At 43.1% G+C, this 23601-nt stretch overlaps 1 protein-coding gene across 9 annotated transcripts in view; it reads left to right on the top strand.

The window, feature by feature from the left end:
* The window catches only part of FOXN3 (forkhead box N3), a 220598-nt gene that overhangs the window by 170671 nt on the left and 26326 nt on the right, over nt 1-23601 (top strand). For 7 of the 9 annotated variants that reach the window (XM_069018057.1, XM_069018055.1, XM_069018058.1 and 4 more), the window contains one exon: nt 21226-21291. The exons of 1 other annotated variant lie outside the window; for it this stretch is intronic. In XM_069018057.1, coding sequence (XP_068874158.1) covers nt 21226-21291 — 66 coding nt within the window. The remainder of the gene's footprint in view (nt 1-21225; nt 21292-23601) is intronic. One more of the 9 variants, XM_069018061.1, reaches the window with a different exon arrangement.

Raw genomic sequence — 23601 nt, 5'->3', positions numbered from 1 at the left:
GGATCTCTCGGGCAGGCCCCTTGACTTTGCTCTTCTTGATGGCGAAACCAGCTTTTAGGAGAATTTGGATTATTCTCTCTCCTTTCTCAAACACTTCTGTTGCGGTGTTCCCCCACACAATGATGTCATCAATGTACTGCAGATGTTCTGGGGCCTCACCCTTTTCCAGTGCAGCCTGGATCAGTCCATGGCAGATGGTGGGACTGTGCTTCCACCCCTGGGGCAGTCGGTTCCAGGTGTACTGCACACCCCTCCAGGTGAAAGCAAACTGGGGCCTGCACTCTGCTGCCAGAGGAATGGAGAAAAATGCATTGGCAATGTCAATAGTGGCATACCACTTTGCTGCTTTGGACTCCAGCTCATACTGGAGCTCCAACATGTCGGGCACAGCAGCGCTCAGCGGTGGAGTCACTTCATTCAAGCCACGATAGTCCACAGTCAATCTCCATTCCCCATCAGACTTGCGCACAGGCCAAATGGGGCTGTTGAAGGGTGAGTGGGTCTTGCTGACCACCCCTTGGCTCTCCAGCTCACGAATCATCTTGTGGATGGGAATCACAGCATCTCGATTTGTCCGATACTGCCGGCGGTGCACTGTCGAGGTGGCAATTGGCACTCGTTGCTCTTCCACTTTCAGGAGCCCAACTGCAGAAGGATTCTCAGACAGTCCGGACAGGGTGTTCAACTGCCTAATGCCCTCTGCCTCCACAGCAGCAATCCCAAACGCCCACCTGAGTCCCTTTGGGTCTTTGTAATAACCATTCCGGAGGAAGTCTATGCCCAGAATACATGGGGCCTCTGGACCGGTCACAATCGGATGCTTTTGCCACTCCTTCCCAGTCAGGCTCACCTCAGCTTCCAAAAGGGTCAACTGCTGTGATCCCCCAGTCACCCCAGCAATGGATACAGGTTCTGCCCCCACATGTCCCGATGGCATTAAAGTACACTGTGCCCCAGTATCAACCAATGCATCATATTTTTGTGGCTCTGATGTGCCAGGCCATCGGATCCACACCGTCCAGAAAACCCGGTTCTCCCGTGCCTCTTCCTGGCTAGAGGCAGGGCCCCTCTAGCCCTGGTTATCATTCTTTCCCTGGGCATACATACTAGAGGTACCTTCGAGGGGATCTGACATATCATCCTCCTGTCTGTAATACCTGGCAGCTCGGTCACGGGAGGCTGAGGCTACTTTCACCTTAGCGGAACCCCCTCGGGTAGTGCCTCCCTCCTTGAGTTCACGCACCCGCGCTGCCAGGACAGAGGTAGGTTTCCCATCCCACCTTCTCATGTCTTCCCCATGCTCACACAGGAAAAACCAGAGCTCAGCTCGTGGGGTATACCCTCTCTCTCTAGCAGGGGGACGACGGGCTCTGACCTGGGGGCCTGTGACTCGCACTGGTGCCACACTGACCTTCCTCATCTCCTCCCTTATCTCCTTTATCTCCTCTTTGAGGTCCTGGACCACAGCAGAGACATGAGTTTTCAGTGGACCATTGACCATACTGTCATAATTCCTGAGCTTGTTGGCAACAGAGCCCACTGTTTCTCGGGTATTGTCAGCATCAATGGTTGCAATGAAAGTGGTGTATTGCGATGGCCCTAGCCTTGCCAGGTTCCACATCATCTGTCCTGTGCACCTGACCTTATCGGGGTCATTACCGTGCTGTCCATCCCTCCCAAAGAGTACCTCTAATACTGCCACCTCTCTTAGCTGCTGGATCCCTTCCTCGAGTGTCTTCCATTGCATTCTATGATGGTACTCCTGCATTCTTTCTTTGTGAATGAACCTTTCTCTCACACTCATTAAGAGCCGGTCCCAGAGAGAAAGGGGCCCTGGCTCCCTCACAAATATCTGGTTCACACCTGGGTCCTGGGTCAACGATCCCAGATACCTTGCCTCGCCACTATCCAGTTGCACACTTGTGCCCATAAGGTCCCAAACCCGAAGCAGCCAGGTGGTATAAGGCTCACGCCCCCTTCGCACAATGTCGTCTCGCATACCACGGAGACTGTCGTACGACAGGGACTCAATGATGATTTCTGGCTCTGGCTCCCCTGCTGGTTGTGAGGGCCCTGGTTCCCCATCATCATTAACTGGTCGTACTGATTTGGTCTTACACTTCCTCCTTTGCACAGGGGCGACTGCTGCTGGCTGTACTTGTCCTTGGGGTTCAGCTGAAACCTGGACGGTTGTAACATCTGTGGGTTCCACTGCTGCACCGTCAGACTCACCCTCTTTGGGGCAGGGAGAGGTTTTTTCACTAGCTGAGGAGGTGTATTCCCTTAGCAATTGGCATATCCCCTGGTGCACCTGGCCCATCTCCTGGCGCACCTGGCCCATCTCCTGGCATATCTCCTTGCGCACCTGGCCCATCTCCTGGCACATCTCCTGCATCCCTTTCGCCAGTACCCCCACCCATTTCGGGTAGTCCATTTCTGAGGTGGGCTGTTGGGCGGTATCAGGCTGTGGGGCAGGGTCTCTAGTGTCTGGGGCTGTGTCAGGCTCTGGGGCTGAATCAGGCTCTGGGGTAGGATCTCTAGTGTCTGGGGCTATGTCAGGTTCTGGGGCAGGGTCAGGCTCTGGGGCAGGATCTCTAGTCTCTGGGGCTGGTGTCTGGGTAGTTATCCAAGCCAATCTCAACTTATCCTTGAATGCTAAATAGAGTAGGCCTACCAGCAGCAGGTGGTTAGTATTCAGAGGGAATCTAAACCCTTCAAAAATTGATGGGGTGGGTCCAAATAACTGGTTGAGGGGTTGGGGGAAAACTTCCCCTGGTGTCATTTCCTCACAGAAGGTACCATTGTTAACATAACCCCAAAAACATGAGCTCAGTGTGTGATAGCCGTTTATCCACGTGCCCACATTCCGGAGGAAGTTAAAAACCCATGAATTCCTCACCTTCTCGACCCATAGCGCAAGCTGGATAACGGCAATGGTAGCCTTAGTGAGAGGACCCATATTCAAGTAGGGAGCTGCAAAGGGGAAGAATATAGCCACGGCCACATGCCACCCAAACCAGGGCAAAGTAGACCACATAGTGCTGCCTACCAAGGTTCCTATATCCAACACACCAAATTAAGTTATCCAGGAACTGTTATTCCTTTTTCACCTCTCTCTCTTAATGCCCTCAGGCCCCACGTTGGGCGCCAAGATCTGTCTCGGTTTGAAAGACAGGTGTCTGCTAAGGAAGGCAGAAGCCTCCCTTGGAGTGGCAGATGTAACCCCTTTCCCTCTGAGTTATTATAATTTTGAAATCAAGGGTCTTTAGGCAAAGATGTGGGAAATAGGAATAACAGTTCTTTACTATATATATATATATATATATATATAACTAGTCAAACAAAACAACAACAACTATGGCAGTAACAGCAAACACAAACCCAGTCCCAGCCTTCTCGGCTGTCAGGCTATTTCCCCTCGGGTGCAGTTCCGCTCGCAGCCGACAGGGATCGCTGGCGGCTCCCGGTGAGCAGGGCAGGTGCGATGGTTCCCCCGCGGCTGCAGGGGGAGCTCCGGAGCGAGCTCGGGGAGCACGCGGCAATGGTGCCCTGGGATCCCGGGGAAGGATGGAACAAAGGAGCTTCACAAACCGGTGGGCAGCTGGTCCCGGAGTCTCGGAAACAGCAGGCTGGACTGGAAGGCTGGAGCGGCAGGCACAAACACAAATCCCGGGTGGCAGATGAGATGTATCCAAAAGGGGAACCCCCCGGGGCTCCAGGCAGGCAGGGTAAGCACGGCTACAGCGTAGCGAAGGCTCGAAGCAGCAGCGGGGCGGGCGGCCACAGCCCAGCCTCCAGCAGGGCAGGGAAAGCAGCTTTGGGATCCCCGGTGTTGTTCCCAGCAGGAAGGAAAGACGCCGAAAACGGGGACCAGCAGCTCCTTTCTCTGCACCTTCTCCCTCCAGACGCTGAGAGCGAACCGAACTGCCCGCCAGGTGAGAACAAAAGCCTGGACGGGCCCTTTTGTCTTTCTTAAGTAGGGCTATCTCCTCTCAAGTATGGCCATTTATCTCCTAGCAACATGCTATGGGAAAAAATTCCTTTAACAGAAAAAAAAAACTAGGACTAAACTGAAACCCCAACAGGTGTGAAGGAAAGCACGTTAAAAATTAATGACTGTATTAGCTTAATAACTGAGAAACTGTCCTGTATTGCAAAGAAGGTATATCCAAAACAGGTGTTAGTGGGGACATAAGGTTTTGTATTCAATCACATTTTAAAAATCTGAGAAATTGTAGAGTTCAGGCCAGCTACAGCAGTTACTGTTAGCCAAGACACATGCAGTAAGAGGCAGTCTTTACCTCAGAAAGCTTGCAGAAGAGTACACCAGCCAGGCAGCCTATGAAAAGGAGAAGAATTAAGCGTCGTCCATTTGGAAAGGAGGATGAAACACATTACCTGAAACCACAGTGTCTGCTTGGAAATAGGTTGTGAATTTGAGGCTGTGATACTCCCAATGTTTTTCTGGCACAGGTTTATGTCTAGTCCTGTTGGTCTTGGTAGACCTAGATACTGGTGAAGAATGATTGTTCCCATATATCTTACTATAGGGTTCATCCTTGTATAGGGATCCAGGGTTTAACAGAGTATCCAGGTGGATTGAGCCTTTCCATCACTGCGTGGAGGTCTGATGTACTTTACTCTGAAATTGATAAATGGAGTGGTAGAGAATTGTTCCTGTGATATGAATTATTCCCACTGTTATTAAATAATAAACATGACCACAGCGACCTACTCACTCTCTAAACTGGATTCCTTCTGTGGTTTAATCTTGGTAATGGCTTCATATTTGAACTACAAAATGTCATGGGTGAGCTGTGGGCTTCTGAAGACAGGGCAGCAGAAGGAAGTTGGTGGATTGATACCATATCATGTGTATCATAAACTAAGGTAGTAAAAAGCCTCAGGAAATTACATTTCTTAAGTAATGCAATCAGAATTGCACTTAGACAGAGAAGATTGCTTTGTATTTACTAGCTGTGTTTACTGCATTTTCTAATGTGCCTAAGGAAACTTCAGGAAGTGGAAAATGGAGTTCTAGACCCGAATCCGTACAGTTACTTTTGGGAATAACACAGAAAAATGAGCGAGTTTGATTTGCTACACAGCAGATGCCAGGATTATATGATGTGGAAGGAATTTTTTACTTTTAAACCCTTTCATGATGACATGCAGGGGAGAGGAAGGAGGGGCTGACATAAGTGCCCTTAGGTTTTTTAACCTCTTCAGTGCTCTGAATCCAGAGATAGCAGTTGATGCATGTAAGCACAGCCTGTCTTCATAGGTGGACTCTACCAAAACAATAATTAAATACAGTATATGTTTCTGGATTAGAGCTAAATGGGAACAGAAAATAATACTATTTATTCTGTGGTTTAAAGCCACACTGCTATAAACAGAAAATGCTGCAAGTGAAGAGAACTGAATTTGCATGAATATAGATGTAAAGTACAGTGTGTCTTTTTTGGTATTTATGTATTATTTAAAACAAGTTTAGCAGACTATAAAGCTTTTGATTATAGTCAGCTTGTGTGTTCTGCTACATTGTGCAGCATCTCAAAATAAAATGGACCAGCAGTTGTTTACAAAAGCTAAAGACTTTCAAGACCAAGCTCATGGGAGGAGCAGATGGTATTTGGGCATTGTGTTGTAGTCTTGCAATCCACTCAGTGCAGTGTTGGGCTGATTCATGGAGTTCCATTTGCATAGGCATCCTAGTGAGCGTTTGAATGAACTTGTCTTTTGTGCTGTATTCGGTAAGTGCCATTGACTGCTGCTATATTTAAAGAAAGTGACAAGAGTGTATCATAGCCTTTATTGAAATGAACCAGTGTCCTTTGCAAGCAATGATCCTTCTGTTCAGGAGAGCTTTTCTATATTAGCTGTGATAAGGTGAGGAAGCCATGCAGGTAAGGTTCAGCTGCAGGTGTTTGGGGTGGGATCACAGAGGACTGTTGGTCCCCCATGGAGTGCAGACAGCCCAGGTGTGCTTCTGAAGGGCAGTGTGCTGCCTTGGCACCACATATCAGTCCAGGATCTGCTTCATTGTGCAACTAAAACTCCTGCAAACAGAAGTGTTCCCACTGCCCTGCAGGCAGGGTGCTGCCCCCCACCACCTCGCCTTCCCACACAGTGTGTTGGGGTGCTTGAAAGTTTCAGTTGGACAGGAGGGGAATGTTTTCTTCTGTAATTTAAAGGGGTTGAAAATACTTCCTTGCCAAAGGGAGAAAAAGGGAAGGAGGGTGGTGGGCTATGGTAAAGGGGGCACAGTGTGAAACCTCAGGTGACAAGATCTTTGTGGGGTTTCTCTTTTAGGCACTAATAAACCTCAGGATGACTTAATATTCAAAACCTGTTGAACCTGTTGGCAAGAACAGAGCCTGGGATCCTCATTGCAGAGGGTTAGTTTGTTGCTACTGACTGCATTTCAATTGCCTAGTGATAGTGTTTGTTTTCTTGGAATTTGCTTTCTTGTGCAATGTTCCAGCAGTCCTGACTGCAGCCCTGCAGAGGTGGAGTTGCTGTGGGCCAAGGTACGGCAGGGCTGCAGGCACCCCACAAGCCCAGCCCTGCTGCCAGGAGGGTAACAGCAGAGAAGTGTCTTAGCTTCGAAAGGGCTGAATGTGAGAAACGGGGGGAAACAGCAGTTGCTTCCTACTCCCACTGGCAGGCATGGTTGGCATTAAACCCGTTGCTTTTATAGGAACAGGCTGACCTACTTATTAAGGCATTGTATTTCAGTGTTCAGCTATGGCTGTCTGCCCCAGAAGGGTTGTGTTTCCAACCCAGCGATGTCCCAGCCTTCTGGGAAGTCTTGGACAAGGCATATTGATGTGTCTGTCCGGTGTGGGGAGCTCTGGTACCACAGCAATGGGCACCACATCTTATCCCCATGGAAAAAGGGAAAAAGCCTGCTGAAAAAACTGATATATGCCCATGAGGAACAGTAAAATACAAATAAAATCGGAGAGGATGATATTTAAATGTTACAAAAAGGTTTTGACAAGAAGTGTGTTTTTGATTGCATTCTGTGGGGTAGAATAGCAAGCCATTTGCAGCAGTAGCTGTGGGTATGCTTGGGGTATCTTAAAGGAACACTGTATTGCCAGCTTGTGAAATTCAGAAGTGATTGTAGTTAGCTGCCCTTCCCTAGCCACAATCGTAAAGCACGGGGAAGGGTTGGTTTGAGAAGAACAGATACCAATCAGCAAGCTGGGAGACCACCAAATGTCTCTGTGGGGTCAGGGTGGAGCTTCCTCTGCCTGTGGTCAACTGATGGCTCTGTGTTTATGTCAGATTTGTGCATCTCATGTCATGGAGATGGTGGCATCATGGGAAGCAGTCCTGCAGTTCTTTCCAACCAGAGCTTTAGACTATTATAGCAAATCCAGATTTCTCTGAGCAGGTGTCAAAATTGTGGTGGTGGATAAGTTGAGACAGCACTAAAAAATGTCCTTTCTGCATCAGACCATTATTTCTGCCTCTGCTCTGGGGGCTTTTCATTTTTTCAGAGCTGCTGGATGTCATGTTGCTACACCAGCAAGAAGTATCTGCACCATCCATCTGTAACAGTGAACTTAGATTCTCTCTGCTGCTCTTACTGGAATACATACACTTACATGACTTTAAAATAAAAAACTGATTTGCTGCTCTGACAGGACCTCCCCAGTTATTTAAAAAAAAATTTTCTGCTGTTTTTTATAGAGGCTCTTAAGAATATATCTGTTAAGTTTCCATCGTGGAAAACTGAAATAGTTGTCCAAATAGTCAAAGCTTTCCGAGAGATTTCCTCCAGTTTTGCCCCTGAAAAGCTGTGATGTCCTTCAGTATTTGCCATGTAGGCTTGGCTTTGAGAACCATGGAAGGAGGAGTTCTTGTAGACATGCTCCACCAGAGTGTTATCACAGATTTTGCAAAATGCACTTTTCTGCCTTTTGTGCTTTTTCTCCAGTACCTTGTACTTACATGCATGTCTCTTTTTCTTTAATGTACACATACACCCTTGTCAAACTACTTAATCTAAAAGTTTTGAAAGAAAAGAGAGAATTTCTGTGTTTAAATTCTTGAGAGGCAGTCTGCTATCATAACGATAGAGCTGTAGGATTATTACCCAGAGATACAAAATGACAGACATCATAGTTAATACTCATCAGCATCCTTTCTAGCAATCTCAAAGCAGTCCCATCAGTAAAAAGCCTAAGCAAGCTGTGCTGCATTATCATGATTGAAGGCCAGATCAGATTTGATGTTGCTGCCTGACATGAGTAGAAAATAAAGTTTTCCCGCTTCTAAAACTAACTTTATAAATACGCTCTTTGTTACATTGCAAATACATCTTCACACTTCTATTAAAATACCCACTAGTGACATGAAAACCAACCTCAAACATGTTCCCAGATACTTTGCCTTGAAAATAAAAGGAAAGGAGCTGCTTACCTTCATCTCTGGTAAAGGAAGATGTAGCTCACTGCATACCCAGCACTAAGAGTTTGCGGGTTTATGAATTCCATTCCAGGCTCTTTCCAGTGAATATCAGGTTTAGTAACACTGATTTTTAATCAGGCATAATTACCACTCTGAGTCTTCCTTGAAACAAGCGAGAGTAAAGCCATTTTAAGGCTTTACACTGTTTTCCATAACTGTATTATAGTTGTACAATAGCACTTCTTTTTCTACTCTAAGGAGTCCTGTAACTATCAGATCTGTAACTTCGCTGGATTTCACTTACAATTTTGCATACAATAGAAACATCTTCATTGATATATTTCCAAAGGAATAATATTTGTAGCTTTTATAACAAAAGCCTTAAAATGCTACAGTATATCTCCATTGTTGTTGTACTGGATGAAATGTTGTACCAGATTTATGAATAATTGTTTCTAAATCAGGGCCTCAGGTATTTGAAAGGGGAAAAGGATACCTATAATGTTTTCAGTTCTGTTCCTGACTGTGTGCAAGACAGCTGTTTGCTGTAAATGATGGCACTAAAATGAAAAATAAATCAAAAGTTTTTTCTTTTTGCATTTGCTTTTCTGGGGGTTTGCCACCCTTTCCCTTTGAGACTTCCTTATACCCTGCTGGAGACAGGAAGGAGGGAAGCAGGGAGATTTGGAGTAGGAAGGGAAATCTTCAACAGGCACACTGGGAAGCTTAGCAACTTTTCACCTTCTGGAGGAGAGGTGCATTGGGAGGGCCTCTGTACAGAGGGCTAGTGGGTTGGTGGGTCCATGTGGCACTCCCAGGAGAGGGCAGGCACTCATTGAAGATGAGTGCACAGAGATGCGAAGGGGTCAAGGCAAATGTGTTCTCTCTGGTTTGTTTTGTAGTAATCAATCTGATTACCCAGCATTATTAAGATTCATTTGCCCAGACAGCCCGTGTTTTGCTCTCAACAGACACTCAGATCTGATGCACAGATCATGGTAGTAAGTTGATTTTGCGTTGGCAGAGGTAGTATGAACTGTGTGCTATATGTATATGAAGTAGAACTCCCTGAAAGGCCAGAGAGGTGCCTTTGTGCTGTGCTGACAAGATTGCAGAAACTGCTGCTTAAAATCAGTAAACCAGCTCTCACTAGAGTTTGTTGGAATTCTGGAGTACAAAAGGAAGTGGGGAGCTTCTTCTCTATTTGGTTATAAACACAAAGTTGACAAGATGACTAAATACTTAATACCAGCAAGCTCCGTGTTTCTTCATGGCAACTTTTGCCTTGCCACCCATTTGCTGGGAGCAAGGACTGTTCCTTCCCACCAGAGACACGGCTGCCTGGTCTCAGGAGTTGTGTTTGGTGGGCTGCAAGGAAATGAGATCTAGCACCATTAAAAGGTGTTTTCTTCTCTGGCCTTGTTGTATGCCCATGAGAATTGTGTAGAACATGCTTATGATTCTTGTTAATGAAAGCACTAGTCCTTTATGAAAATGTCCTGAGCTATAGCTAAGCTGCCCAGCTGTTCTAGCCGGGGGCTGAGCCCTGCAGGATGCTGGTACTCTGATCCTCTTCCATGGATGCTACTCATTCTCTGGCTTAAATATACATGTAAGTGTTTTCTTGGATTATAGAGACAGCTCTCACTACTTTCTGAATAAAGCTTCATTTATTTAGTTTTTTAATTTTTTCTTAATGTCCCACAACTAATTTTAGGCATGGCTTGTAGACATGGTCAGTTGGGTCCTTGTTCAGCATAAAGAGAAGGGGATGAGAGCCTCTTAGTTTACTCACTCCATTTTTTGCAATAAATACTCTTTACATCTTTCAGCTGATGAGCTGAGTCTGCAAAAGAATTCTGCTTGTGTTCTGCCCATTTCTTACTACTTTGGTAACCTTACCTGTCAGCTAGTGGCCATTCAGAATTCAAGGAGTGTGAACACCATCATTCATAGGAAATCAGAGGTTGGCAGAAGTGGAATCCTGTGTGTCTCCTTCATTTTAATTAAATTAATCAAAATGTAATAGATAATAGTAAAAAGTTATTTCAACCATTTTGGCTAGAAAGGAGCTACATGATAGTTCAGCAAGTTAGAAGCATCCAAGGGGGCCTGTAAATGTGACTTAGCAGCAAAGTCTTGTCTTAGTGCTTCCTCTTTAGACTCTCAAATCAATCACTCTTGCCACATTTCAGTTCATAGCATTTCCTATTTCCTCTGCTTTTGAAATGCTTAAGTAAAAATGCCAGTGATGACAATACTAAATTTACATGTTTGCTAGTATATAGTATAGATGGTACTAAATTAACATTACCAAAGTGCTTAGTGGAATATCTGACATGCATATGCAACTGAATTCAAGAAAAATGTAAGTGAAAATTTTGATAGGTTTTTTTCAGGTTTGTAGCGTATCTTCTACAAAATCTCTTCCATTAAGTATGGAAGTAAGAAACAAAAAAACTTGGATAATTAGGAAGTAATGTTTAGTCTAAACAAATGGTGTTGCAGTTCTTTTAAATAATTCCTATTCTTATGTATGCTGTTTTAAGCTAAGTTAAAGCCCCAGCCTAAGGCTGGCTAATTTCTCTGTGAAGTCTCTTCAGTGTTCAGCCTGTGCTCACCCTGTTGCTTTGATCAGCAGCTTTCGCTAAAACAGGCTAATGTGGTTTCACAATATTGACTGTTGTAATTTGAAAGTAATTCTGCTGCTCCATGGATTCTCTTGTAGACATCAGCAGTTAGACTGTCAGGATCTTCAAAGCCTATTTTTGTTTTCATATTTCATGATAAAAATCCTTCAAAAATGGCATTGAATATTTCCTGCACTGTCTTACCATTGGCCTGAGTCTCATCCCTCAGCCTGCTTGGGAAGCTCTCTGGAAAAAAAAGTCAGAAGGCATGAAATACTAGATTTCTGCTCTTCTGTCATTTCCTTTATTTGAAAATGAAAGAGGTTTAAAAGGAGTATTGCAGGAAGAGTGGAACCAGTTTTGCAGGTGATGGCAGTGTTGCTGTCTTCCTCCATTGATCGCCCTCAGAGAAGCAGAAGAGCATCTTGTTCCAGCCATGTTGAACAGCACTCCCTCCCTGTGGAGAGTGCTCAGTCATCATCCAAAGACGTCAGAAGTCCTTAGGATCTCCATGTACTGTCTGGGGCTGGCTCGCAGTAATGCAAAATGATGACTGTCTAGTGCTCTGATGGAAAGTAGACCTTAGTTTGCTTCCATGTGGGTAAGTTTGTGTCTAGTCCTGTTGGTGTTTGATAGGGATACAGTTGCAAAAGATTGGCAAGGGAGAGAGAGTTGCCCCAGCAGGGTTTTCCAATGTATAATAATGGATTTTCAAAACTAGTAATTTGATTTGTTGATTGATCAATTGATTGATGGATTATACTAATGACTGGTCTCAGTCTTAGGGAGAAGGGAAGTAAATGGTACAGACTTTGATTTTTCTTCTTTTGTAGTATGCGTGCTTGACTGGTACATAACTACAAACAGAAAGTAATCTCTTCTCTCAGGTGTGACTTTACTTGAGAATTAGCACTAACACACCTTCATTTATCCACTGTCCTCCTGGGGAAAAAATCACCTAATCTAGAACTGGAGGACATGCCTGGGCTGACTGTATGGCATGGAGTAGAGCCCCAGCAGACTCTGCCTTCCTGTCTACCTGCTAGTTTGTCATGCTTATCCTGGCTTTTTTTAACATACTTCTGGTGACAATTCTAGCTGTCCTGCCTTCATCCGCACCTTGAAACCCAGGCTTGTCCAGCATACACCAAAATGGGAACTGTTGGGCTTGCAGCCAATTTTCCCAGCCTTTCCTAAGTTCACAGAGAAGTCTCTGTGCATAGACCTCCCTGTGGGCTAGTATCCTTTCTCTCTGGTTCTCCCAGTTGCCCATGTACAAGGCTCTGCCTGCTGGCACCTCTCTGCACCTTCCTGCCTGGATCTGCTCCACTGTCTTGCAGAGGAAAGCAGAAGAGGAAAGGTGAGAGTTTGAACAGGAATGGAGTAGGCATGGAGTGCCATAGGAGAGGTGACATCACTTGCAAACCAGGTCTCACAGAGCTGGCCCACTGACTTTTCTTCTTAAGTGCCATGGTTCCAGTGCTACTGGAGTAGCTCCTGGCCAACTCCTCTTCATTGCACCAGGAGTCTGCTTTAAATGCTTATTAAGGCTGCTGCCTGGGCTCAGGCTGGCACCATATGACAGCTGTGGGCTCACATCACCATTCTGCATTGGTATGAGGCTCCAGCTCAGCAATTGTCCCCTCCAAGTGCAGACAGCCACTGATCTTCAGTGAGTTGAGTAGCTCAGGGCACAGAGCATGCTGGAAGCTGATAGGCATGGATTCTATGTGTCCATAGCACAGCCCCTAAACTTATTGCAAGTCAGCTTTGACATGAAGTGGTGCAAGGTCCAGTCCTGCAATGTCAGACATCATCCTGGTGCTTCTGCAGGTTTATGTAGATAAGCCTTTGTGCAAATAGGCTTTCACTGGCATAGTTTCTTCATGGCTGTGTTTTGTGCTCTTTCCCTTTCTGTCATAGAGTTTTGCAGAGAGCTTACCTGCCCTAGAGGAGCAGTTTGGAAGGCAGCTTCTGAAGAGTCCCTTCCCCTGGGTCACATTGTGAGCCACAACACTCTGTAACTAGTTCTGAAAATTCACATGCAGACTTTTGCTTTGTTTCAGCTCCTGTTAGAAGAGTTTTCTAGAAGTGTTCTAGTTGCTAGTTTTGTCTTCAGCTGGTGTTGACTTAATAGTTCTTCTACCTTGCTTTTTACCCTTGTATCCCATGATTACCTCATATTGATAGTCTGACTTCCGCTCTGGCTTTGTTTCGCTTGACTGAGCAAGCCAAGCTTTCTGCTTTCTTCCCTAAAGTCAGTTTCCATGTTGGTTCCACTGTCCAGCTTGTTTTTTTTCCAGTTTTTGATCTTATTTTCAAAGACTGCATCTTCTCTGCTTTTCTCCAGATATAGGTTTGATCTAGGTCTTGGCACAGTGACTTGCAGAAACTGCAGCTTTCCCCAGGCTGAGGTCTCGAGTTCCTCAGTCCAGTCTGTTTTCCAGAGGTTCCACAGGAAGAATTTAATTCATCAGAACTTTCTCTTTCAAAGTAATAGATCTTAAACAAGATTAGGCTTGCTGTTATCCTTCCTGCGTAATCTAAACTGAATCGCTTCATGGTCCCCTGTTCCAAAGTCATCCTCATTATTTAAGATAAAGAGCAGAATAGAATCTATTCTAGTTCATCCAGCAACATGGATATATAAACTTGTCAGCTGTCACATCCAGGAATAACTGGTCTTACCATAGTTAATAGCATCTGTTCTCCAATCTGTACGGTTAAGTTGGTCTCCCTTGTTGAGTAATTCCCATTTCTTTAATGATGCAGAGCTCTGTCCAGGTCTATATCTGGTGTAAGAAGTCAAGAGCAGACCCAGAGTCTCTGTCTTAGCAATCTTCTTTGACTATATGTCCACAGCATTTCCAAACATTTTCTTTTTTATTCTGTTTCCAAAGTATACTCTTTCTTTATTGCATAACAGTATCCTACCATATAAAACCTGTATTTCTTTTCTTTGAAAAGCACAGACCTTTTGACACCTGTTTCACTAATAATTGCTGTTCCACCCTGTTTGTGAATTTTCCTGTAATAGCACTAGTGCTTCGAGTTCCTCTTCCATTATGGCAGTCTGCCTGTGTTATTAGCACACAGCTATTTTAGCTGCTGGATTTTTTGCTCACCTTTTCTGCTCTTATTTTGGTTTTAGACTGCATTTGGCTCTTACACTATATACAGTGCTTTCATTGGCAGTGTCACATGCCTGACCCTTTTCTCATCATTAGTGGCAATTTTTTTTTCTTCAAATCTCTGAAATACCCTCTTCACTATTGTTTACATGTTTATCTGGTATTTCCCCCTTTGCTTTCTGGATCCTAAAACCACTGGGGAATTTATGTTCACCTCCCCAGGCCTTCCCTTGCTGTGTTCTTGGTGTGGATTGTGCCGTGGTTGTTCCAACAGTTGGGATATTTGGGTGAAGCCCTGCTGAAGACTCACCTTGTAATGAAAGTATCCAGAAGCCACCCTTTCCTTCAGAACTATAGTGGCTGAGGCAGGAGGACTGGAAACACTTCCTCAAGGGTCACTCAGGCTAAGGGAAATGCATTGGGTCTTTTCCACCTGGCATGTCCTGCACTTGCTGGACTGAAAGAGGTACTTGGTTCTCAAGGCCTGGTGGACACAAATGTATTTTGAAATAGCAGTGAGAAGGAAATGAGCTTAGAAAAACACTGATATGGGACAATATGGAGTATGATTTCTTTGGTCTTAAATGGTCAGTTTTGTAAGGGACTTCCTCCTGGTCAGAATTTTATAGGGGACTTCCTCCTGCCAGCCATCCTCCCACTTTGCTGGAAGAAAAACCTATTGTTAGCAGCAGGGACATTATGAAAGCTTGAGCAATGATGACCTTGATGTCCCAGAGATAACACACATCTGCATAACTGGGTACAAAGAGCATGTGTGTTTATGTGTATGTGTATTCTTCAGTCAAAAAAAGTATGTTTGCAACCTGTAAGGTTGCAACGAGTTACAGCCCTCATAATCACATCTTCCACTGTAGAAGCTGAGGCTGCAGCAGTCAGTTAAGAAGATGGTTGAAATTCCTGATCACAATTTAGGTAAGTACATGATGGAACAGCAAATTGTTTCTCTCTTCTGTGCTAGTTCACTGGCTAGTGTTTTCTCTAGCTGATGTTTTCTGTTCAGTACTCCAAGCTGCACAGGCTGGATGAAGTCAAAAAACTTTACTGTTGCCTTTGTGATTGGTAAATTTTATATTCACATCCTTCTGCACTGAAAGTTAAGCTTGCCAGTAATGTGCATCAAAATGAAAAAATAATTTTAAAATACAGGAACAAAACCAAAGCAAAAATCTCCACCCTGTTTTTAAGCAGAGTATGTGCTTTAATATGTCATCTTTATGTGTAAGATGTATATCTCATCTCTCTTTAGTCAGGTGTCTCTTAAAATATTTTTATTTTGCACTGGTAGAATGACTATCAGTGTTGTGAGTCTGTCTTTAAAGAGTTAAATGATCTTAATCTTTACTCCTGAGATGAAAAGTTAGGGTGCTTTGGTTTCCTACAGCTTTCTAAATGGTAGATGAACCTCTTTGAGTTTGTGCATGTATAAGACCTTCTGTAACTCTTTCTACTATCATTCTTTTTATTAAAGCTAGTATTTTTAACAAGAAAATATTGTAACTGTTTGGTTTACAGTTTTTCATTTCTGATAAAATGGTATTGTTAGAGAATGGAAATCGTATGTGATGCTTCATGACAATACAAATGTAACAAAATAGAGGAGCAGGAAGGAGGTTTCTGTTACAAATATTCTGTATTTTTTAAAATTAGACCTCTCAGGATACTTGTGCCATAGCTTACTTGGCAGTGCTGGAAATGAACTTAAATAGGAAAAACTGTTAGTTCATTTAGACCTGTGCCTTTCTTCTTCTATGCTGCATACTAGATCCGTTTAAAGGAGTGGGAGATGCTCCACTGTGACTTTGCATTGCTAATGAAATTGCTTCCTCCTGGCCTCTATTGTATAACTTCCAGAATTCTCATGCGTGGTCTTTCATGCACTGTTGTTGAGATATGAATATAATTTCTTGTTTCTTCCCAAGATCTTGGTTCTGAATCCTGCTGGTTTACTGTACACTTCCACAAGTATTCTGTTTATTTTAAGAGAACTTCTCAGCCTTATTTAAATACTTCAGAAGTGGACTCAGTGGCATCCCACACCAAGGAGTTTGACAGAGTTACAGTACTTACAGTTCTCTTCAGGTATTTCTTTCTGTCCTACACATTGCAACTTTATTTTAACAGCTATATTCCTATTCCATCATTAGGCAAAATAAATTAAAAATAGAAAAGAAAAAAAGCAAATGGGAAAAAAAAGCCTCCACTCTGTTCATTATTCTCTGTGTCTTTGATCTGACTCATACCAAGGTTAACCATCATGATGTGGGAAGAGAAAAGGCACTTCTGTGAACAGAAAAGTTAAACAGGGGCAAGCTGCTATTTGCTCTGTTGCAGTTTAATAAGCCTGAAGGTAAAAGATGGAAGACAGTGTTGCTTTTGCATCATTTTCCTGCTGATGAAAATTGAAAATACCAAAGAATAAAATCACTTTTAAAAGTGTAGGAATGGGCTATGATAGAAAGTGAAGCAGGGAGTGGGTTAAAAGACTGATCTTTTAGACAAGAAATAATCTGAACTTCTGCCTTTTGAGTACAGTGGCACTAGGTTTTAGGCATTGCATCTACAGTAGGAACATATAAATGGGGAAAAGCAGTGGAGGATGCTGAGGCAGAAGTAGAATGGGCCAAAAACTAGCATACTGAAAGGTAAAGTGAAATACTTTGCAAAAATAGTTCTATTCTAGATGTAGTAACTTTAAATTAAAACAAGATCTTATAAATTCCTTCCTGATAACATGGCTATGGTTGTAGTGTACAGATGGTGCAGTTTATTTACTAACTACATTTTTACTTCATTTGGCAGTAACATTTTTTTAATACCTAAATATGCATCTTAAGTGCCTCTCTCTAGGCATCTGTGCTGGAAAATTCAGGCCGTGGTTGGTTTGAACTGCTTTAAGCTGCTATTTTCTTTAAAACCTTATAGTATGGCTGTAAAGATAAATATCCTCTAGTGAAACCACGAGGGCACTATGTTATCCTAATTTTTATTTAATTGGAACGGGATGGATTTGAAGGGTTTGATGAAACCAGATCAAAGTTCGAAATAATATCAAAATAATATGAATTACTATCAATCACTTTCTCTCTCTGTGAAATGAACTTGGATCGGAGATCACAGCATATAAAACAACAGCTGTCACATCTGGCTTTCTCAGGTACATGTTTGATTTTAATTATTTTTTGTGAATTCTGGAATAATGAGTCTGCTACCTGAGGGCTATTGTCTGCATTGCTTGTATGTAATCTCATGCTAAATATTTCATGCCTACCATTTCTCCACTTCACATGTCTGTGCAAGACAGATTCTGATCTATACAGGTAACATGAAAAGCGAAATTTGGCTCAAAGTACATCTTGACAATATGCAAATATATAATTCCACAGAGTGATAAACTGTAGGTTAATTTTTCAGTGAAAGAGCTAGGTGCTGTTTACAGATTTGGTGTTCACTGTTGAACACTCTGCTGACAAGGGGCATGAATCTAAAATGCAGCAAACAGAACTGCTATGAGGTTCATACCATCATTGGTATTATCTTCATGAAAAGAAGTTTTGTGTTTGAAAGCAATGCTGGCAAAAACACCAGCAGGCTCACACTGCGAGGGGAGGTACAGCAGCTGTAGTAGAATTCCAGCCCCTTGATGGCTTTCATGCCTTACAAGTTCTTGTAAGTGCTTAAGGTTTCTTCCAGGTCCTTTCTGGTACCTTGTGATGGACCCTTGGTGCATTGAGGGACCAAGCACTGAAACTTCAGATTGTAGCAAAGTGTGTACCTGGACAGCAGTTGTTCATCAGGAAGAACTGTGGCTGCTAGCAATTTCTGTCATTATTTTCTTGTCATTCTCCAGTGTTGCCTGTTTGAGACTTTGACATACTCTTACTTCTTTGTACAACACCCACAATCCTTACTTTTCTTCATTGTTCCTTCCTTCCCTCATTCACAGGGAAGGCTGGACATCCTCTGCCTTCCACTGGCAAAAAATTAACAGTTGATGTATGCAGTCAGTTTGCCATTTACTTCAATTAGCAAAAAAAGAAACCAGAATGCATTCATTTAAATACTTAATTTTCTATGTTCCAAAACTTTGTATGTAGTTATTTTTAACCTGGTTTCCTAGGGAAAGATGTTCCTGCAATCATATTTCACTAACCACCCACTGTTAATAACTTCAGGAGCCTTTGTGCTGATCACAGACTTCAGGTAGGGCAGAGATCTCAATTCTGAAATTCACAGCTTCATGAACACAGGCCAGGTAGAAGGGACAGGATCCAGTTACCAGCTGGTGGGGATGCAGCAGTAAACAAGGTCAGCCCTTACTGCTACAAATGAGAGAATCCACATGGAAGAGACTTCAGAAGGATGGCAGCTGTGGGGAAAGGGCCGTCAGCATGGGGGCACTGGTGGGAACCGTCAGCCAAAGCCAGAAGTGCCAGTCCCGGCAAAGGGCCCTTCAGTCGCTGCCTTTGGTGCTGCTCCTCATGGCTACTTCTTCGCTCTTCTTGACAATCTGCTCAGGAGAACACCTCCAAATTGTGAAGGCAAATGCTGCAAAGGAACATGCCAGCTTTTCAATCGGCCCTCAGTTGTTGCTTCTGCACCTCTTTGTGCGGGCTCAGACAGCTGCCCCTTGGCCCTTGTCTCACATGTGCACCAGCCCCTCCTTTTTCTTTTTTCCTTGCAGTAGGAAAACCCAAAGCACATTTTCCTGGATCCTGCTAACACAACCCTTTGTGCAAGCCTCTAAGCTCTCTTAACCTCTGCCAGGGTATTATGGAATAGCTGTCTGGTTTCTTCAAGAATATACCAATAGAAACAGAGCTAGGCACCACAGCAGGCGTGGATGGGCTTTAGACATGGCCACGCTTCGGGAGACAGCTGCTGCAGATGCAGTCCTGTGTTGTGAACAGCTCGTGTTCATATCCTACGTCATTGCAGAAACACGGTGCTACCATTAGTCGTCCAAAGACTAAGAAAATGCACCTTTCAACAGAAACTGGTTGCATCAATTTTATCTCAAATCATAGAGTTTGTTACACTAACAAAACCCAAAGTCATCAGGAAATATGCTTCTCCTAGTTGTGTTCTTTTATTCTTTCAGCAGCAAAATTAGCATTATACTACAATGTCATCCAGCGAAGGGGACCATATTTGAATGACAGCAAAACGAAATTTAAGAACAGCCAATAAACAAATACTGAGGTTGGCTGTATGAATTACGCTACTCTAGATTCAACTTCTAACAATCTCCTGATTTTATGGTATGGAAAAGAGGGAAGATTTTTAGTTTGATTTGTCTTTATTTCTCAGGCTTCTTTGCTCTTTTGTCTTGCTTTTAAACATTAGATAGATTATTCTTCTTTAGTTTGACAGCATGCACTTGCTGTATGGTGTGTGGATCCAGTCTTGCAACATGGCACATATTTGGGAACGAAGCTGTTTGGAAATGGCACTTTCAGCATAGATTACTGCAGCAGGAAGGCTGCTTTTGAGGTATTTTCAGACTTGACGATGAACCTAAGTTGGTAACGCTGCTTTTTCTTTGGAAAATGTTGACCTGTCCAGAAGACACAGGCACCTTTTATAGTAAGTCTGCTGCTTCTGCTTCAGCTTTAGTTAGACACCTGCTACACTGTTTCTCTGTTTACTGTTTTAGGAATTAAATAATAGAGTAGAAGCCTTTAGAAGAGTGTTTGCAGCTATTCACAGAAAAGTGGTACATACTTAGACTAATAAAAAGTTCCTTTTTTAATTCACCAGTCAAGTGAATTTCTGTTTGGCTTAAGTAGATTTTGAAATCCTGTCTACGTCATTTGTATTGTTAATAAATTACAGGGCTTCATACCACATCACATTCCTGGGAATAGATTTGAAATATATAAAGATCAAAAATACAGATATTTTTAACAGTGCTAAGTAATTTTCTGTCATAATAGCCCAAATAAAGTGCCATGAAGCTAATAGTAGTAAATTAATTTTTTTGGTATGTAATTTGGTATAAATACTGACAAGCTGAAAAAACCCCCAACCCCAAACAACAAATGCATACTCATTAGTCATTCAGTTTAGCAGCACAGAGGCAGCAGTCAGCCAGGGTGTGCGTTTTTATGTCTGCTTCAATTGCACACTTCATTTATTTGGACATGGCATAGGCGGCTTTCTCTGTCACACAGCATCACTGCACGATTAGCAAGTTGCGCCCCAGGGCAGCTGGGACGCTTTGCTGGGGCAGATGTTCTTTTCAGCTTATTCAGTGGCCGTTGTGGGGTTGTTTACTGTTGTCATAGCTACCTGCATTTCCATAGCAGCCGAGCTGTTGTGTGTGAAGCAAGTGAATATAGTTATAAAAGGATCATATTTTGTTCTGTCTCTATAACTTACCATCTGTCAGCTGACTGTTCATGATTGATTCAGAAACCAGTTTAAGAATAACAGCAGCCAGATGATCATTTTTGCTTATATTAAAGTGATGATGGATAAGGATGCAAATAACTTGATGCTTCGGTGAAATGCTAGTTTCTTTTTTTTTTTCTTAATTGCAGCAGTTTGTCTTCCAACACTTTCTCAAACTTTACTGAAATCTTTCTTAACAAATAGAAATGACCAAGTGTCATCTTCTGTACTTGCTCAGGTGTTCCTTGTGCTTTCCTTCAGCTGTCAGCTCATCCCTCTGTGTTGATTCCAAATTGTGATGTTGCACCTGCTTTCACAGATCCTTTGTAATGAAATCTAAATACTCTCCACAGAGTTAAACAGGGAATTGGTGAGGCTAAGAGCAGAGGTATCATGCATACACAAGCACAAGTAGAGCTCGGTGACATAGATCACTGCGCTCTGTTTAATAGTGGCAATGGGATACCATGCAAGTTTGGGGGTAAATTTAATGTGTAGTCAATGAGCCCTCTGAATAATGAACTCTCATACCTTTTCACTTGGAGACGTGGTCGAACCTATAGTTTAGCAGCGGGGGTAAGAAGATTAGCCCAGTTGTAAATAATGTATTTATTGGTTGATTTTTCCAGATCCTGACATTGATGCTGCCACTGCCATGATGCTTTTGAATACTCCCCCTGAGATACAAGCAGGTTGTGAGTAGATATTTCTATAGCATATAGCAACATAGACGTGTAAAATTAATATTCTCTTTTATAAGTATATACAGCATACCAGAGAAAAAGGATTTAATAAAGAAATATAACTTCCCTTGTAGACCCTTGCACTTCCTTGACCCTTACATGAGTATAATTTTGTGGTTCATATTACATTCTTTGTTACATGAATAATATTAATCTGTGATCTCTAATGTAAAAGAGAGGTTATTGTTATTCATGACATACACTCAAATGAGTAACATACTATTATCCATACTGATAGAAAGACCTCGAGCAACAGCCAGGAGAAAGGCAGGGAGAGAAAGAGAGCAAGAGAGTGAAGGGTACGTGGCATATGGTTTTGTTTTCATTTTGTTTGGATTTGACTCCCTTCGTGTGAGTTACCACAGCCATCTGGATACTTTCCATTCACTTGGGCACTGTTTCAGCTTCTTCCTTGCACACATCCTGCCCGTTCTGCTTTTTTTTTTGCTCTGACTGATGCAAGGCAGTAAGCAGGCGACAGGGAGCAAAGAGAGGTCTCATTTCCTGCCAATACTGTCCTCCCTGTTCTGTGACCAGACCTAAGGTTTTGATGCTGTGTATTAACAGAGCACTGAAGAGGCCTGGACCCCCACCGTACTGGGCTGTGCAAATACTGCAGGAATCATCCTGCCCCATAGAGCTTGCAGTGAAGGTATTACAGGAATCCATAGTGGAATACAGCAGCACAAAAACAGGGAATACAAGAAAACAAACATACCACTAGTCAGCAAGCATGGCAATAATGCCAAGTGACAGGCAGCACTAAAAAATAAAGGCAGGAAGTTAAAATAAGAAACCATTACCAAGACTGTCTAGCATCACTGCTATTGTTCTAGCCTGGACAACCAACGCCAAATTCCAGGGGAAGCCTTGATTTGCACTTTGATACTCTGCCTGGGGAAGAGAGTCAATTACCATCAAAGCATTTCCCGTGCAGCTGAGGAAAGCTATTGTCAGCCTGCTTTGTGACCCTGCCAGTGGAATGCCTCTTGAGAAGCTTCTCTCAGGAGAGCATGATGTACCAAGAAACTGTTCTAGAAAGAGAAGAGTGGTCCTTTATCCTCCTCTCCTAAGCAGCTTTCAGGGACTCTGCGTGGTAAAAGGGTGAGCAATCTCCACTATGTGTCAGTAGGAAAAAGGAAAAATTTTATTGGGAAGAGGAGGTTACCCTTGGGCATAGTGGGAAGAATAAAATGAGACAATTTCCAAAGGATTGCAGATTTAAAGAAGCCAGATTTGTTGGGTAGAGAAGAGGGGAAAAGGAATTGGTATACAATCAAAGTGCAGGGGTAAAAGGGTATATGGGAGAAGGAAGGGGACGTAAGTAGTATGTGCATGGAAAAGGATGGAGAAAACACAGAGTAATATGAACTCCTGGAGGAACTGGAGAACAGGAAAGGATTGCAGACAAGAATGGGAGAACATCCATAGTACTAAACATGTACTAAACACACTGCTGATTTTTGTCATGTGCACGTGTTTGCCAACATTGCAGTGCGAGTGATTTGAAGACTTGTGCACTGTCATTTCATAGGTATCATAGTTTGATAGTTTTGGCCTATTACTATTATATGCTCTGAGAAAGGAAATTCTAGCCTCCTATGAGTTTGGCATATCTCCCCACCCCGTGCCACCTTCCCAGTGGGCTCTTGTGTGAGGATGTCAAAAGTGACAGGGAGATGAAAGCAGAAAGGTGGCTCCTCATTCACACTGCTCCCTCCTTGATATCCACAAGTAGCAAGGCCTTCCTCTGTGCCCTTAAACTTAAATGCAGGGTCTGCTCAGAAGTTCACGAATCTTTCTAGACACAGGTAAAATTGCCAGGAGGAAAGGCCAGAACTTTTTATCGTAACTTTTTATCGTAATTTAGAGGGCTCAGAGGCCCTCTAAATTATGAAGGAGAAATATTTTGGCAGGGATGTGAATGGATACCTTGAAGAAGTAAATCTGAAGAAGTAAAGCCTGTCCTATCAGTTGCAGTTGGGTCTCATGTGCCACGTTAGGAAAATCTTAGGCAACTTAAAGCAAATTAATTGCTACTTTACTTTTAAGAAACAATTGCATGAAAAATAATCACATTTAAAATTAGTTTTCAAATAAAAGGCAGGTTGGCTATGAAAGTTTCACTGCAATGCTGAGCATCATCTGGAATTTCACAGTTCATTCTCTGTTCTGTCAGTGGCGGCAGTGGTCTGTAAATCAAGCTGGGAATTACCAGGGCAGTAAATCTGCTGATACTGTTTGATCCCTTGAAGACTGAGA

This window comes from Aphelocoma coerulescens, chromosome 5, assembly GCF_041296385.1.
Source record: "Aphelocoma coerulescens isolate FSJ_1873_10779 chromosome 5, UR_Acoe_1.0, whole genome shotgun sequence".
In the NCBI taxonomy this organism is placed as follows: Eukaryota; Metazoa; Chordata; class Aves; order Passeriformes; family Corvidae; genus Aphelocoma; species Aphelocoma coerulescens.
This window is presented reverse-complemented; position numbering and strand designations above follow the sequence as displayed.